At 50.4% G+C, this 16,441-nt stretch overlaps 1 protein-coding gene across 4 annotated transcripts in view; it reads right to left on the reverse strand.

Moving 5' to 3' along the window:
* Window positions 1–16,441, reverse strand: part of CDC42BPG (CDC42 binding protein kinase gamma) — a 55,705-nt gene that overhangs the window by 16,314 nt on the left and 22,950 nt on the right. For all 4 annotated transcript variants that reach the window (XM_083477905.1, XM_083477904.1, XM_083477903.1 and 1 more), the window contains exons 5-20: window positions 15,861–16,009; window positions 15,002–15,095; window positions 13,754–13,954; window positions 11,719–11,967; window positions 10,586–10,665; window positions 10,153–10,259; window positions 9,196–9,291; window positions 8,401–8,522; window positions 7,038–7,280; window positions 5,876–5,986; window positions 5,044–5,228; window positions 3,917–4,007; window positions 3,408–3,520; window positions 2,030–2,138; window positions 1,624–1,772; window positions 467–555 (exon numbers count right to left, since the gene is read on the reverse strand). In XM_083477905.1, coding sequence (XP_083334031.1) covers window positions 467–555; window positions 1,624–1,772; window positions 2,030–2,138; window positions 3,408–3,520; window positions 3,917–4,007; window positions 5,044–5,228; window positions 5,876–5,986; window positions 7,038–7,280; window positions 8,401–8,522; window positions 9,196–9,291; window positions 10,153–10,259; window positions 10,586–10,665; window positions 11,719–11,967; window positions 13,754–13,954; window positions 15,002–15,095; window positions 15,861–16,009 — 2,188 coding nt within the window. The remainder of the gene's footprint in view (window positions 1–466; window positions 556–1,623; window positions 1,773–2,029; window positions 2,139–3,407; window positions 3,521–3,916; window positions 4,008–5,043; window positions 5,229–5,875; window positions 5,987–7,037; window positions 7,281–8,400; window positions 8,523–9,195; window positions 9,292–10,152; window positions 10,260–10,585; window positions 10,666–11,718; window positions 11,968–13,753; window positions 13,955–15,001; window positions 15,096–15,860; window positions 16,010–16,441) is intronic.

Genomic DNA, 16,441 nt, shown 5'->3' on the forward strand with positions numbered 1-16,441 from the left:
AGCAGGTGCTTTGCTGCTGAGCTAAGCCCTTTCCCCATAGAATCCCCCAGGGTTTGTGGGTATTTTACAGTACAACACAAGACACCTAACCCTACGGACTGAACGCAAACATGGCGTGCTCACTGCCCTGTCCCCTCCTTCTGAAAACCTCCCCCTTCTTTAGAAGCTCTTGGAGGCCTAGACCTCGTTTAATCCCCCAAACAACAACCCTGTGAGGTAGGTTACGCTAAGAGGCAGTGAGTGAGCTCGCCCAGGGAGATTTGTGGTTGAGCAGGGGGATTTGAACCCAGGTCTCTCCCAGGTGTTAGTCCAGCATCCTCACGACTACAGCACCCTCGGGCCTGAGCAATGGAGAGACCGGCCCCCTACATTCTGCAAAGGCCCGCCTCTTGCCCCACTGTTGGGATATGCCATTGTGGGGGCTGTGGTGGGGCTGTCGCCATCCACAACCCAGCCTGAAGCTCACCTTCCTGGGACCGTCCTTTCAGCTCTCCCTTGGCCTTCTCCAGCTCCAGGCGCAGAGCCCGGTTCTGCTTCTCTGCCTCCTGCAACTGGCTTTGGGACACAGACAGAGGAAAAGATAAATATGACTTTATGGCATATAAGGAAATTCAGCCTCCGGTAAGAGGGGCTTCCCTTCACTCCAGGTATAACATTTAGAGGAGACGGGGTTGTGCCATGGACCCATCAAGGGCTCTTTCTTTGCCAGCTGGTAGGGGGAGGATTTGCAAAGTGCCCCAAAACTCTATCTTGCCTTTGTAAAAACATGGGGTGCAGAATTTCTAGCTTCCCTAGGCCTCTCCCTTCGCGTCAAAGGTTAATCCCAATTAACCCCCATCTCCGCAAATTATTGCACAGACTATTGGGGAGGGAGTCTGCCCTCTTCCACTGCAGCTCCTCCTCTCCCAGTTAACCTCCATCTCTGCAAATTAATGCATAGACACTTTCTGGGGACATCATCAGATGCCCAGGTCTCAAGTCATCAGGGCTGGAGTCAGACACGGGCCATTTCAAAAGACGCAAGGCTGTCACTGAAGTTAACTCTCTATTCAAGGAAACGACATTCAATCCAGCAATTTTTCCCGGTAGTTCTTGCCCCTACGGAGCAGTTGCCAGGACTGAAGGTCCCTGCCTTCCACCTTTCCTAAGGCTCCTCCTCTCCCAGATGTTTCCCAAGCAGTCTCAAACTGCGTCTGCACACCTCTGACCTCTGTTCTGCTCTGTGAGTTTTCAGAGAGGAGGGTGGGGGGAGCCTGCTACAGTAGGAGAGGGAGAGCCCCCAGATTCTTGAGCAGCCTCTTGACTCCCCTATCCTCTGCTTCAGCCTCGGAGTCTGAGCTGCTCCCTGTCACCGGCTCTTCCTGCTCACTAAAGCCTGTTGCCCCTTTGGCATCCAGCCCCTGCTCCCAATCTTCTCCCTCTGATCTCTCCTTGGTGTCCCACCACCAATCCCCTGGCTCCGACTCTTCCTCCTCCGGGGGTTCCCTCGGGGGTTCCCCAGCTGGTGCCTCCCATTCTGCCAGCCCCTGACACAGCTTTGGGCCCTGAAACCTTACGGTGCAGGATCCAACCCTACTCTTGCCTGTGCACCACCTGCTGCCACCACCACTGCCGCCTGCTCACCGTTCAACCGCCAGGTGCGAGACCTTCAGCTTATCCAGCTCCTCCTGGACACCTCCCTTGGCCCGGATCTCGGCCTCCAGGGCCGACTGCAGCTCCAACTTGGCAGACGCCTCCACTTTCTGCAGCCGCCGCGCCTTCCAGAGGGTGTCCTGGAGCAGGAGGCAGCAGGGGGAAATGTCAGCAGAGATCCTGGGACTGTTGGAGCTCTTGGAATGTGGGGTGTGAAGAGGGGGAAGGGGGAAGAGGCCCCCATCCCTACCAGGGATCCTGAGCCTCTGGGGGCAAGGGCTTCTTCTCACTGGGGCAACCAGAATGTGGGTTGCAAAGGGGGAGACATGCAGAGGGGGAAAGAGCCCCCCTCCCCAGTTTCTCAAGGTGTCCACGGCTCCGAGACAGGCTCTCTTACCGGAGTTTTGGGGCTCTGTGCTCCCGTCTGCTTCAGTGCTTCCACTTCCTCCATCATGTGGGTCGCCATGGCCTGGAGGTAGCCCCTCGACTCCTTCTCATCACTCACCCTGAGATGCAGGCAAAGAGGCACACAGAGTTCAAGACAGATGAAAAAGGCCCTTCTTTTTTGTATATAATTCTTACTGAATTTTCTGTTTTACAATTTAAAATACTCATTTTTACATCCTTTAGAAATGACTTCCCTTCTCTTTGCATGGTTCATTTTACATATCATAAATCCCTGCATATTTTACAAAAACTATACCATTCAGTATTTCGTTATTGCACCCATCAAAGCTTATTTACACTGTTGAATTTATCTTAATGCTGCCAGCGTTTTCAGCTGTACCCAATTATTTCCCATATATTCAAATAAATGTTTTCCAATCTTCTCTAAACGTATGTTCTTCTTGTTCTCTTATTCTATATGTTAAGTCTACAAGCTGTGTGTATTCTACCAACTTAAGCTGCCACTCTTCTTTGGTTGGGACCTCGCTTGTTTTCCATTTTGGGGCTAACAAAACACGGGCTGCAGTACAGTGGTACCTCGCAAGACGAATGCCTCGCAAGACGAAAAACGCGCAAGACGAAAGAGTTTTCCGTTTTTTAAGTCGTTCCACAAGACGAATTTCCCTATGGGCTTGCTTCGCAAGACGAAATGTCTTGCGAGTTCTTGCAAGTTTGTTTCCTTTTTCTTAAAGCCGCTAAGCCGTTAATAGCCGCTAAGCCGTTAATAGCCGCTAAGCCGCTAATAGCCGCTAAGCCGCTAATAGCCGTGCTTCGCAAGGCGAAAAAACCGCAAGACGAAGAGACTCGCGGAACGGATTAATTTCGTCTTGCGAGGCACCACTGTAGTAGTGACGGCCACAAGACACAGTGACGGCCAGCAAATTAGGTGGCTTTAAAAGAGGGTTAGACCACTTCATGGAGGGCATGGCTATCAGTGGCTACTGCAGGCATAGGCCAACTCGGCCCTCCAGATGTTTTGGAACTACAACTCCCATCATCCCTAGCTAACAGGACCAGTGGTCAGGGATGATGGGAGTTGTAGTCCCAAAACATCTGGAGGGTCGAGTTTGGCTATGCCTGGGGTACAGGTTATGCCCTGCCTCTACTGCGGAGGACAAGCAGTGGTTAAATTTGCCAAAACAAAGGTGTTGCAGCTCAAGCCTGAAAGCTATGCCTTCCCCATTGAATCTGGGAGCAGGCTGTGGTGAATCACCAGAGACTATGGGAGGGGGACCCACTCTGCTTATGCTCAGGTGCACCCCTGTCTTCTTCATCACTGCTCCGTGTGACAGGCCTTACACAGAGAAGGTGCACAGCTGGTAACTCACCACCGCAAGATGTCCGTGATCTGCATCTCCCAGTTGGCAAAGGCTAACTTGTGGGTCTCTGAAGAGCACTGTTCTTGATCCTGTTGGGGGCTATCAGCGCCGAGTGAATCCACCTGTTGCAGGAAAGGAAAAAAGCAAAGACAGATGTGAAGAAGACAAGCTTCCCTCTTCCCTCTGCCAGGTGGGGTTGAGTGACTTCTGCAGGAATAAGCCTGCAGAGAACTTTGCAGTAAAAAAGAAAGAGATAAAGAAAGAGGCTTATATGACCATTGTGTTTGAGGATCTTGGAGATCTCATATTCAGGTGACAAGTATTTAAAAGCACAGAATCAAGGACTTGGAGGACTTCATGCTTTCAGCGTTATTTTAAGCGATGACTGGGGACTTCCTGACTTTTTGGGATCACACCTGAGAAGTGTGTGGCTCTGGAGAAGCCGCCTGCAGAAGCCACAATCTAGAGGCTGCATCCCTGGCCACAAAGCCAAGAGTCACAGGTAAATGTATGCATACCTGGTCTCCAAAATGCAGGGCACTGACACCTTCCCTGGGCAGCAAACTGTGTGGTTCTTTGTGCCAGTCCTTTGGATCCAGATTTCCCCAACTAGGAAGGAAAGGCAATCAGAGAGAGAGAGAGAGAGAGAGAGAGAGAGAAGAGATGGGGAGTCAACTTTTCCAAACTGAGAGCTGGGGAGTGAACCTAAGAATGTGGTCTCTTTGGGTTGGATCCAGATTTCCCTAGCCCAGCGCTCCCCCTGCATGTTTGGACTACAACTCCCATCCACCCCAGCCAGCCAGGCTGTTTTGGACTACTACTCGCATCATTCAGATGGGGCTGATGGAAGCGGTAGTTCAAAATATCTGGAGAGCTCCAGGTTCGGGAAGGCTGACTTAAGCTGCCCCACTAGTTCCCATGGGAACTAAATGCAAAGAGAACTTAGTCTGGATCCAGCCCATAGTTCCCATTTACCACTGGATCACCTGTCCCCCCTACGCCATTTGCAGAGAATGGAAATGCCAGGATCATGTTTCTTTGGCCGGTGAAGATGGCATTGTGGTATAAAGGCACAAGAGTACGACTGCATCCTGACAAAATCTACTGATGCCACCTGTCAGATTTTTATATTCTCTTCCTCTTAGTAATGTTTATTAGTTTTTAAAGCAAAGCTTTGTTTATTTCAGGGACACAGAATGCATGTATATCTTTTATGCATCACATTTTATACTGTGTTTTATGCTGTTTTTTGTTGTCTCAATTAAGTGTTTTAAATTTGTTGTTAGCTGCCCTGAGCTCGGTTTTTTGAACTGGGAAGGGCGGGGTATAAATAAAAAAATATTATTATTATTATTATTATTAGTATTATTATTAATGTTCAGAGAATCACAGAGTTGAAAGGGGCCCCCAAAGGCCATCTACTCCAACCCCCTGCAATGCAGGAATGTTCTGATTTCAAGTGTGATTTCTGCAGCCTTCTGGAAGTTTATACTGGGTTATGTTTTGCTGTTTTATTCTGCTGTGGCCTGTGGCCTAACAAAATAGATGCCATTCTAGTTTTCCTATTCCTTTGTTCTGACCAACCCACTGCACTCCATTTTCCTTTCGCCACCCCACTTCCAAGCGGATCCCTGCCTCTCCTCACCGTTCAGCCTTGGCTTTCTCCAGCTGCTCCTGGAGTTGGGCAATCTCAGCTCGGAAGGCCTCCTGCTGCCTTTCCCTGGTCTGCAGCGCCTCCCGCAGGCCTCGCACCTCCTCCTTTGTGGTATAGGAAACACTTCCTGATCGCCTGGAGCCAGAGGCCAGGAAGAAGGACGCGTTCTGTTTCACCTGCAGGGGGCAGCAAAGTCATTCGGAGAGGAGGGCAGATGCAAACCTACCTGGACCTCTTTCCCCAGAGGAATGCAAAGATATGCAGGTAGCCTTCTGGGGGTTTTTTTGCACTTCTCCAAATTTTGCAGCACAGTTCTTGGCTCAAAAAAAAGTACCAAAACGCATATGCCAATGCACTTTTTTGTTGTTGTTGCATAGAACGTGTTCAAAAATGCACCCTTTAGGTTGAAATGCATATTCCCAAAGCTTGAATTTTGGTGATTTGGAGGTGGGTGGGAATTTGCAGTGCATTGGAAACAAGACAGGACAGAGTGAAAATGAGATGGAATAAAAACGTGGAAAGGGCCATCAGATTTCAGGGGCAAAGCATCTGCCTTGCATGCAGAAGGCCTCAGGTTCAACCACCTCTGGCGTTTGCAGAGAGGGCTGGGAATGTCCTCTGCCCAAAACCCTGCAGAGCTGCTGCTGCTGCTGCCAGTCAGTGTTGGCAATACTGGGCCTCTACTGCCCCTACCTGCAAAACTGGCACAAGCCAGGAACAGACCCATCCCTCCGCCTTTTGCCATGCCCCCCTGGCATGATGACCCTCTTCACAGTGGGGCATCTCCCTCCCCACTTCCCCCACTTTGCCAAGCTGTATTTACCCTCAGCTCCTCCTGCTCCTCCTTCAGCCTCCTCAGCTGCTGCTCGGCCCTCTCTCTCCCCTTCCGCTGCTTGGAGACTTCGTTCATGAGACCCTCAATCCGAGCCTCCAGCTACAAAAGAGAAGAAGCACTTGATTGTAGATGCCACCTGACTGTGGTGGGGGAAGAAGGTCTGGGGGCTCAGATTTCTGGGGTCTTTACTGCCCTACTCCCCATCCCCAAGCAGCTTCTGAGGCTACAGAGGCCCAGGAAGTGGCTTCCTTGAGAGTTTCCTTCATGCATCCATGCGATATATGTCCTAAGAACATCTAGCATCTATGGAAACGGCCCTAAAGAATCATAGTGAAGTTACAGGGAACCAGGCAAAGGGCCTTCTCGGTAGTGGCGCCCGCCCTGTGGAACACCCTCCCATCAGATGTCAAGGAAATAAACAACTACAGTGGTACCTCAGGTTACATACGCTTCAGGTTACAGACTCTGCTAACCCAGAGACGGTGCTTCAGGTTAAGAACTTTGCTTCAGGATGAGAACAGAAATCGTGCTCCGGTGGCGCGGTGGCAGCAGGAGGCCCCATTAGCTAAAGTGGTGCTTCAGGTTCAAAACAGTTTCAGGTTAAGAATGGACCTCCGGAACGAATTCAGTACTTAACCTGAGGTACCACTGTATCTGACTTTTAGAAGACATCTGAAGGCAGCCTTGTTCCGGGAAGTTTTTTATGTCTGATGTTTTATCACATTATTATTATTATTATTATTATTATTATTATTATTATTATTATTATTATTATCATCATCATTGAGTTGGGAAAGACCCATCTAGTCCAATCCCCAGCAATGCAGGAATATACAGCTTTCCCTTACAGGGATCGAACTTGCAACCTTGGCGCTGCAAGCACCACGCTCTAACCAAATTGAGCTATCCGTAAGAGCCTAGCTGCTGAATCAGGCCCCAAAATAAAAATAAATGCAGGATCTAAGAATCACAAATGGTCTTCTCCCAGGTATTTTGGACTACAACTCCCATCGGCCTAACCTACCTCGCAGGGTTGTGGTGAAGATTATTCGAGGAGGGGGAGAATTGCGTATGCTACCTGGTGCTCCTTGGGGAGGAAAGGAGGAATATAAATGCAAGGAACGGACGGCGAAATAAAATGTGGGGGTACCTCTTTGCGCCCGCTCTCCGAGCGAGCCAGCTCCTTGCGCAGCCCCTCCACCCTCCGCGAGGCTGCCTCCGTCTCCTCCTGCCGCTCCCGCAGCTGCCGGGAGTGTCTCAGCAGCTGGGCTCGCAGTTCCCCGCACTTGGCCTCAGCACTCTGCAGCTCCTCAGAGGTCTCCTTGTGCTGCAGCTGTTCTTCCTGCAGCTCCCAGGCCTGAGCTTGGAGCTGCTCCTGGGCCTTGGCCAGATCCTGCCCCCCCCCAAAAGAGACAGCGGTGGTGTAGTGGTTAGAGTGTTGGACCAGGACCTGGGAGTGACCAGGCTTCGAATCTCCACCCAGCCATCGTGAAGCTCACTGGGGGTGTCCTTGGTGGCCAGTCATTGCCTCTCAGCCTGACCTACCTCACAGGGGTGTCGTGAGGATTAAATGAGGAGGGAAAGAATCATGGGCACCAGCCTGAGATCCTTGCAGAAAAGGTGGGTTATATAAAGGAAATATATAAATAAAAACAAAATAAAGGCGCTGTAGAAGTTGGACCCACATGCTCAAGCCTCCAAGAGAGAGAGAGCCTTCTCTGCAGAAGGGGGCTGCATCTGGGGCTCTAGCTTACTGGAACATAATCAGCCAGATTCTTCAAAATGTTCAGAAGCTCGAAAATGAACACGCTTTAGTGTAAAGCAAAAAAGGAGGACTGTTTCTAGTCCTCATTTTTAAGATCCCTGCCCCCCAAGCAACTATTGCTTATGATGTGGAATCCCCTCATTCTCCTCCCATAGCTAAAGCGTTTGCCATGAAACCCTATTAAAATGACCCCGTTTTAGTGAAGATGCAAATCAGCCTTGATTTGCCAGCTGCGAAAATGGGAACAACGTAAATTGCATCTCTCCAGGTGAAGAGTCAGGATGGAGGGGCGTTTTATAAGAAGTGAAACCTGCAACAAAACATTGCAGAATACCCTTGCCCGCTAAGGGGAATGGTTCCTGTTCGACAGGCCGGCCGGCCACCCATTCCTTCCTTTTGACTCCCCACTCCCCAATCCATTTTCCATTCTTCTAACATCCCATCAAGAACGCTCAATCCTTTTTGAGTTCTTCTGGGTGTCCCTAGTGTTTTTTCACATGTTTGGTTCTCCTCAACAAACATTGGGGCTCCCCAGAGGATGCTGATAGTTCCCCCTTGTCCTTCATTTTGGCTCCACACCCCATTGAGGTCCTTATTAGAGCCCCCCCCCCTTGCAGAATCTGAAGGCTAGGAGCTCCTGGGCTCTCTTTGGCAGAACAGACAATGCTTTTCCTTGGCCAAAAACTACCACAACGCTATGATGGGATGGTCCAAATCCCCCACAGTGGACCGAGGTGGTATACGGTACCTGTAGTGCTTCATTCTTCTCCTCCTCCAGAATCCTCACACGTTCCTCCAGGGTCTTCACCTGTCTCGATTCCACCCGGTCAAGCTGCTGCCTTTGAACCTTGTCGCTCTCCAACCGATTCTCTGGAAGGGAAGGTACATGAGCCCCAGATGCAATCTAGAGATCCCCCTTCCCTTCCAGCTGCCGGCACCAGTGACCTTCTGAGCCAAGCGCCAAGGATCCATTAGCTGTGGTTCTTGCATTGCAGGGGGTTGGACTAGATGACCCCCGGGTTCCCATCCAACGCTACAATTCTGCGATCCTACCAAATGGGGCAAAAGTCTCCCCGAAGACATCTGAAGGCAGCCCTGTATTGGGAAGTTTTTATTGTTTGATGTTTTGGTGTGTTTTTATCATGTTGGAAGCTGCCCAGAGTGGCTGCGGCAACCCAGTTGGATGGGTGGGGTATAATAATAATAATAATAATAATAATAATAATAATAATTTATTATTTATACCCCGCCCATCTGGGTGAGTTTCCCCAGCCACTCTGGGCAGCTTCTAATCAAGTGTTAAAAACAATACAGCATTAAATATTAAAGACTTCCCTAAACCGGGCTACAATTATTAATAGTAGTAGTAGTAGTAGTAGTAGTAGTAGTAGTAGTAGTAGTAAAAATAATAATTCTGCACCTGAAAGGGTCATTTCCCTCTGCCTAAAGACAGGGCAGGCTGCCCCCTGCGCCCTTAAGAGCTCAGGGAGGAATAGGAGGAGAAGGCCTTGTCTCTCCCGAAGCCCCACCAGCGCCCAGGTACCTGCCAACTGCTTCTGCAAAGCTGCCATCTCGTTCTGGAGGCTCCTGAACTCAGAGTCCTTGGCCAGAGTCTTGGAAGGGGATTTTGCCAGAGAATCTGCACAGGGGTGACATAAGGGTGAAAAAACACAATATGAGCTCCACGGTCTGCCCAGCCCAGCATCCAGATGCTCCGAAGGGAAGCCCGTGAGCAGGATAGGTCCCTTCCCACTGCCTGCCCCCAAGCCTCTGAGCCCCACAGAGCAGGAATGGGGGACCTCTGCCCTCCAGATGTGGCAGGACTCCAGCTCCCAACAACCCCAGCCGGCATGGCTAATGGCCAAGCACGATGGGAGTTGTAGTCCAGATCTCCATCTTGGCTTTTGGAGCCATTGTGGTTCACTGTCAGTGAGAGACAGGTCCTTCCTGAGTCAGTTGACGGTTATTTTGAAGGCATTATTCAGGGCCAAACTAGACTTGAAATTTAGACCCCCAACTGCACAGTAAGCTTAGGGCACATGAGCACCACTTTAAACAACCATGGTTCCCCCCTCCCCAAAGAAGTCTAGGAGCTGTGGTTTTTTAGGGTGCTGGGAGTTGTGAGGAAACCTTGCCATTCCCCTCACAGAGCTACAATTCCCAGAGTTCCCTGGGGTGAGGGATTGGTTGTTAAACCCCTCTGGGAATTGTGGTTCTGGGAGGGGAATGAGCAGTCTCCTACCCAGTGGCGTAGCGTGGGTTGTCAGCACCCGGGGCAAGGCAAGTAATTTGCGCCCCCTAACCCGTGGATTTGCGCCCCCTAACCCTAACCCCCAGATGTTGCACCCGGTGCGGCCGGCCCCCCCTGCACCCCCCACGCTACGCCACTGCTCCTACCGACTCTCAGCACCCTTACAAAACTGCAACTCCCAGAAATGTGACAGACAGACAGACAGACAGACAGACAGACAGATAGATGTGGCATATGGCAAATAAGTACCTTGCAGTTTCCGAGCCAGCTCCATTTTCTCCCGTTCCAGGTGGCGGATTCTCTTCTCTAGGCGGGCAGTGCTGGAGGGGGAGGCCGGGTGCCTCTCAGAGAGGAGGCTGCAGGGGATAACGAGAGGCGGTTGCAGGGTCAGGGCCCTTGTCTGTTTTGCATACATTTGCATGAACATAGCAAGCCTCGGGCAAACAACCAACGAGGGTGAGTGAAACAAATTGGCGAGGCTTCACATTTGCCAAAGCTGAGATTGAGGAGTAGCAGTTAGAAGGCTGAGCTGGGGGTGCTCAAATCCAGGGTTCAAATCCTCTCTCAGCTACAAAGGGGGACCTCAAGCTACTTTCTCTGTCAGATCCCACCCACTACCCCCAGCCCCAAATCCCACCGCATATACTGAAATGTGTGAGAATAAAATGGAGACTCCACATACCTCCCAGAAGTGAAGGTAAATCCCACAAAAGGCAGGTGGTGGCCAGAGAAGGCAGCGTGGGATACAGGCGGAAGTGTTTCCTAGGAAGGAAGGGGAAAATTGATAGAATCGCAGGGTTAGAAGGAACTTCAAGGGGCACACACACACACCAACAGCAACAATACTTCTGCAAACCTTGCAATTTTCCTGAATGTGCTGCACCTCCCCTCTTGGGAATGGGTGGCACTGTTATGGCTGTGAAATGATTAGCACTCACCCCACCCCTTGCACATTGCCATTATTATTATTATTATTATTATTATTATTATTATTATTATTTAGATGCCTCCTCTCGCCACAGGCGTTTTCCCAAAAACAAAACAACAAGCGCAGGGAAAATATTAAAACCAACACACTTTAAAAGGTTATAGACCATTGACAGCCAAAGTCCTGCTTGAAGAGGAATGCCTGGCACCTAAAGATATGCAATGATGGCGTCAGACGAGCCTCCCTGGGAGAGCATTCCACAAATAAGAAGCCACCACTGAAAAGACCCTGTTCTCATGTCGCCACCCTCTGGACCTCTGGTGGAGGGGGCACATGAAGAAGGGCCTCAGATGACGATTGCAGGGTCTGGGTCCGTTTCTATGTGGAGAGGTGGTCCTTGAGGTATTGGGGTCCTAAACCACAGAGGACTTTATAGGGAAAACCAGCAATGTTGAATTGGGCCCGGAAATTAACAGGTGACCAGTGCAGTTGGGCCAGGATTGGGGTTATATGCTCAGACAGTCTTACCCTGGGTGAGCAACCTGGCTGTTGAACTCTGAACCAGCTGAAGTTTCCAAACCGCCTTCAGAGGCAGCCCCACGTATAACATCTATACAGTGGTACCTCGGGTTACAGACGCTTCAGGTTACAGACGCTTCAGGTTACAGACTCCACTAACCCAGAAATAGTACCTCGGGTTAAGAACTTTGCTTCAGGATGAGAAGAGAAATCGCGTGGCGGCAGCGGGAGGCCCCATTAGCTAAAGTGGTAACTCAGGTTAAGAACGGTTTCAGGTTAAGAACGGACCTCCGGAACGAATTAAGTTCTTAACCCGAGGTACCACTGTATTAGAACAGCCCTGAAAGTGAGACAAGCTCCTCCCATACCGACTCCTTGATCATGTCATCATCGACGTCGAAGTTGGATGTGTCGGCCGGGCTGGCCACCTCGGGCAAGTAGGGCGGGGGACTTTTGCGGATGTTGTCCCAGTCGATGCCTTTGAAGAAGGGGTGGCGCTTGAAATCCTCAATGCCTTTCTGGCCCAGGCGCAGCTCCTGCCGGCACAGCAGCCCTCGGATGAGGTCCTTGGCACTCTCCGAGACGTCGGTGATGTCCGTCGGAAACTGCAGGTGGTCCTGAGTGTGAGAGATGCCAAGGGGGAATCAGGGGGCGCAGCAGGTAACAGGCATCCTCCACGCTTGTGGGGGCAAGGAGGGCATATCAAAAAGCCCTGAGGTAGAGATTGCTGGGAACTTAAAATAAATCTGCATACTGAACTAGGTGGGCCACTGCCCTGATTCTCCAGGGCTCTTCTTATGTCTGTATCCAGTGTTTTTGAATGTTTGAAATAGGTTTTTCAGAGAATCATAGAGTTGGAAGGGGGCATGAGGGTCATCTAGTCCTACCCCCTATAATGCAGAAATCTTTTGTCCAACATGGGCCTCGAACCCATAACCCTGAGATTAAGAGTTTTGTTTTACAGTGGTACCTTGGGTTACATACGCTTCAGATTACAGACGCTTCAGGTTGCAGACTCTGCTAACCCAGAAATAGTACCTTGGGTTAAGAACTTTGCTTCAGGATGAGAACAGAAATCATGCAGCGGCGGGGCAGCGGGAGGCCCCATTAGCTAAAGTGGTGCTTCAGGTTAAGAACAGTTTCAGGTTAAGAACGGACCTCCGGAACGAATTAAGTTCTTAACCTGAGGTACCACTGTATTCTGAATTGTATCCTTTTAACATTTTGATGTTGACTTCACCACACTCCTTTGGGAGGAAGGACAGCGTACAAACTTAATAAAAGGAGAGGAATACCTATGCTCCCTTCAGGAGCATAAGCAAAGATTGAGCCAGAGGAGAGAAACAGGGGGTAAGGGAGTCATTTTCTATGCCAGATCTTTTGGTCTTGCACCCCCACCCCCACCCCCAGTCTTGAGGGAGCAATAACATGTGGTGTAGCGGTTTGAGTGTTGGCCTAGGCCCTGGTTTGAATCCCCACTCAGCCATGAGGCTCACTAGGTGTGCCCTTGGGGCCAGTCATTGCCTCTCAACCCTAACCTATCTTATAAGGTTGTTGTTGTTGTTGTTGTTGTGGGGATTAAATGGGATAGAGGAGAGCGAAGTATACCGCCTTGAGCTCCTCAGAGGAAATAAGGGATAGAAATATAAAAATAAAACAGAGAGACCATGTGGCTGAGTGTTCAAGCAGTGGTTCTCAACCTGTGGGTCCCCAGATGTTGTTGGACTACAACTCCCATCATCCCTGAGCTCTGGCCTTGCTAGCTAGGGGTGATGGGAGTTGTGGTTCAGCAACATCTGTGGACCCACAAGTTGAGAAAGGCTGGTTTAGAGGGTCAGACTAAGACCTGGGAGAGACACCAGAGCCCAAATTCCTACTCTTGCCACCATGAAGCTCACTGGGGGATGAGCTTGAACTCAGACACTGCCTCTCAGCCTAATCTACCTCGCAGGGTTGTTGTGGGGGTTAAATGAGGAGGAGGAGAACCACATGCACCACACTTTTGAGCTTCACGGTGGGTGAGGGGTAAAGGTGGTAGGTAGGTAAGTAGGTAAGTAAATAAATAAATAAATAAATTTGCTTCCTTCTAAACCTCATAAACCCACCTGCCTGTGGTTTGGGTCTGTCCAGCCAATTCTGCTAAGTAAAGCCCAAGGTCTCTGCCCTATAGTCTCTCCCCCCCCCCACCTGATGGTGCCCCTGAACCAAAGTGGCATTTCACCTCGGCGGCCCCTCTGGCCAACCCAACGGTGGGATCAGCCCTCCTCCCCCTCCCCAGCCGTATCCAAAGATTACACACAGAAGGCATTAGGAAAACAGGCCCACCACCAATTCTCCCGTTTGCTCTGCTGCCCCACTGCTGCCTCCCCTACCCCCATCCTGACCTTGCTCTGCCCCACTCACCTCGTGGTTCATGATCTTGCCGTAGGTCTCGACCAAGGACTCGGCATAGAACGGGGTCTCCCCAAAAAGCAGCTCGTACATGCAGACCCCCAGGGACCACCAGTCACACTCGGGGCCGTATTTCCCTTTCCTGTCCTCCATGGCCTGCAGGATCTCTGGGGAGATGTAATCAGGGGTCCCCACAGCCACAGGAGACTCCACCTGGGGGTTGAGGGGGCAGAGAAGGGAGAGAATCTGGACTCCAGCTCAGCTGCATCGTTCCCCGATGGGCAGTGCGATGTAGTGGTTGGAAGGTCGGACTAGGACATGGGTAGGCAAACTAAGGCTCAGGGGCTGGATCCGGCCCAATCGCCTTCTAAATCCAGCCCGCAGACGGTCCGGGAATCAGCGTGTTTTTACATGAGTAGAACATGTCCTTTTATTTAAAATGCACCTCTGGGTTATTTGTGGGGCCTGCCTGGTGTTTTTACATGAGTAGAATGTGTGCTTTTATTTAAAGCGCATCTCTCGGTTATTTGTGGGGCATAGGAATTCGTTCATTCCCCCCCCCCAAAAAAAATAGTCCGGCCCCCCCACAAGGTCTGAGGGACAGTGGACTGGCCCCCTGCTGAAAAAGTTTGCTGCCCCCTGGACTAGGACCTGGGAGAGACCAAGGTTCGAATCCCCTCACTCAGCCATGAAGCCCACTGGGCGTGACCTTGACCTCAGTCCCTGCATCTCTGTCTAACCAACCTCACAGGGATGTTGTTGTGGAGATTAAATGAGGAGAAGGGTGTGCCCCACCTTGAGCTCCTTGGAGAAAAAGCTGGGATATAAATAAATCTCTTTCAGCTTCTGCCTTCTGGGAGGTACAGGGTTATAAAGACTAGGACTAGGACTAGCCGCCTGAGAAACAGTTTTTATCCAAATGTGATTTTGGTTTTAAATGCAGTGTAAGGTAGTCTCTGTGGGAGTATATTGTATTTAATTATGGGGTATCAGAGTTTTTAGGGGGTTAACCAGGCTGGGATAACAGGCTTGTTGGTTTTTGAATGTCTGGTGTAGATTTCTTCAATTTTGTTGTTTTGCATGGGACAATGACAATAAAGATTATCGTATTGTATCATATCGTAAATCAACCTCCTCTAGATTGGGGGTTTGAGGGTCACCACACCCCAAGGACCATTCATCACAGGTTGCACCCAAGCAGGAGGGTCAGGGTCAGAGTCAGTCCTAGTGATTCTCAGCCCCCCCCCCCCCGACACTCACCATGCCATCTGAATGCAGGCGCAGGCAGGAGCCAAAGTCGGCCAGACGAATGTGCCCGTTGGTGTCGATGAGGATGTTGTCCGGCTTGATGTCCCTGCAGAGGGGGGACCCACAGTGGTGAGCAAGAGTCCCGGGGGTCAGTGGCAGAAGGGACGGGGCCTGAAACTGGGACTCATTGAGGGTCTGTGGGCCAGAGGGACCCCAAGAGTCCCACTTCTGTCTTCCAGAGGAAGGAGAGTCTGGCAGGCTGGGATGAAAGCCACGGCTGGATTAACCATTAAGCAAAATAAGCACGTGCTTAGGGCATCGAGGGAAGAAATTTTCCACTGCAGGATTTTTAACGTTGATAGTCACAAATAGCTCAGCTAGGTGTTCGTTTTCTCAGTTAAAAGTCCCAACAAAACAACTGCAACAAGGAAGACTGGATGCCTTATCTCAACTAACCATACAAGAAGATGTGTGACGTAAGATTAGTCTGAGGATCTGATCAAAGATTTTGCAATTAGAAAAAGGAGAAAAAAAAATCTCAAATATAAGTAAAGTGAAAGTATACAAAAGTATCCACCTTACTGCAGGTTTTATTTCATTTCAAAAAATAAAATTTTATGATTGTTCATATTTTGAATTAGATATATATGGGGCCACCAAAATATTTTAAGTGTTTAGGGCCTCTAAAGATCTTAATCTGGAAACAGATAAAAGGGAGAGAAGAGGAAACTCTGCCTGCATGCCAATATCTTCTGCTTCCACTTGGGGTTAGTAGGGAGACCAGATGCCACTCTTCCCCATTTTGGGAGTGAGGAAGCTGAGGCAGGAGGGCGTTTCCCTGCCAGCTCCAGAGCCAGGCAGACAAACTTACCTGTGAACATATTGGAGCTGGTGGAGGGAGTGAATGGCCAGGACCATCTCAGCCAGGTAGAAGCAAGCCATGTCCTCAGGCAGGCGGTCCTCAAACTTGCTGAGGAGGGTGAGGAGGTCCCCTCCTGCGTAGTAATCCATCACTAGGTACTGCGGAAAGGAGGAGTGAATTACAGAAGAACAAAAGAACGGTGGGCTGGGGGGTAGGACTCAGCAGGGCTCACACATCCACTGACTCTCTGTTGCCTTCAAACGAGGAAGGTCCTGGGTTCAAATCTCCGCCATCTCCAGTTTACCAGAGAGGAGGGCTGGGGGAAATCTCCTCTCTGCCCAAGACGAAACAAAGGTTGGATGGCCACCTGCCAGGAACTCTTCAGTTTAGTTGTGATTCTTGCATTGCAGGGGGCTGGGCTGGATGACCTTTGGGGGTACCCTCTGCTATAATTCTAAGACCCAAGAGCAGTGTTAGTCAACTTGGTGTACCCTCCAGGTGTTTTGGGAAGCCCCAGCCAGCCAGGGCCAATAATCAGGGGCAATGACCCTTGCAGCCCAAAACACCTTGAGGTCACCAAGGTGAGGAAG

Source organism: Podarcis liolepis, assembly GCF_965112155.1.
Source record: "Podarcis liolepis genome assembly, chromosome: 15".
In the NCBI taxonomy this organism is placed as follows: domain Eukaryota; kingdom Metazoa; phylum Chordata; class Lepidosauria; order Squamata; family Lacertidae; genus Podarcis; species Podarcis liolepis.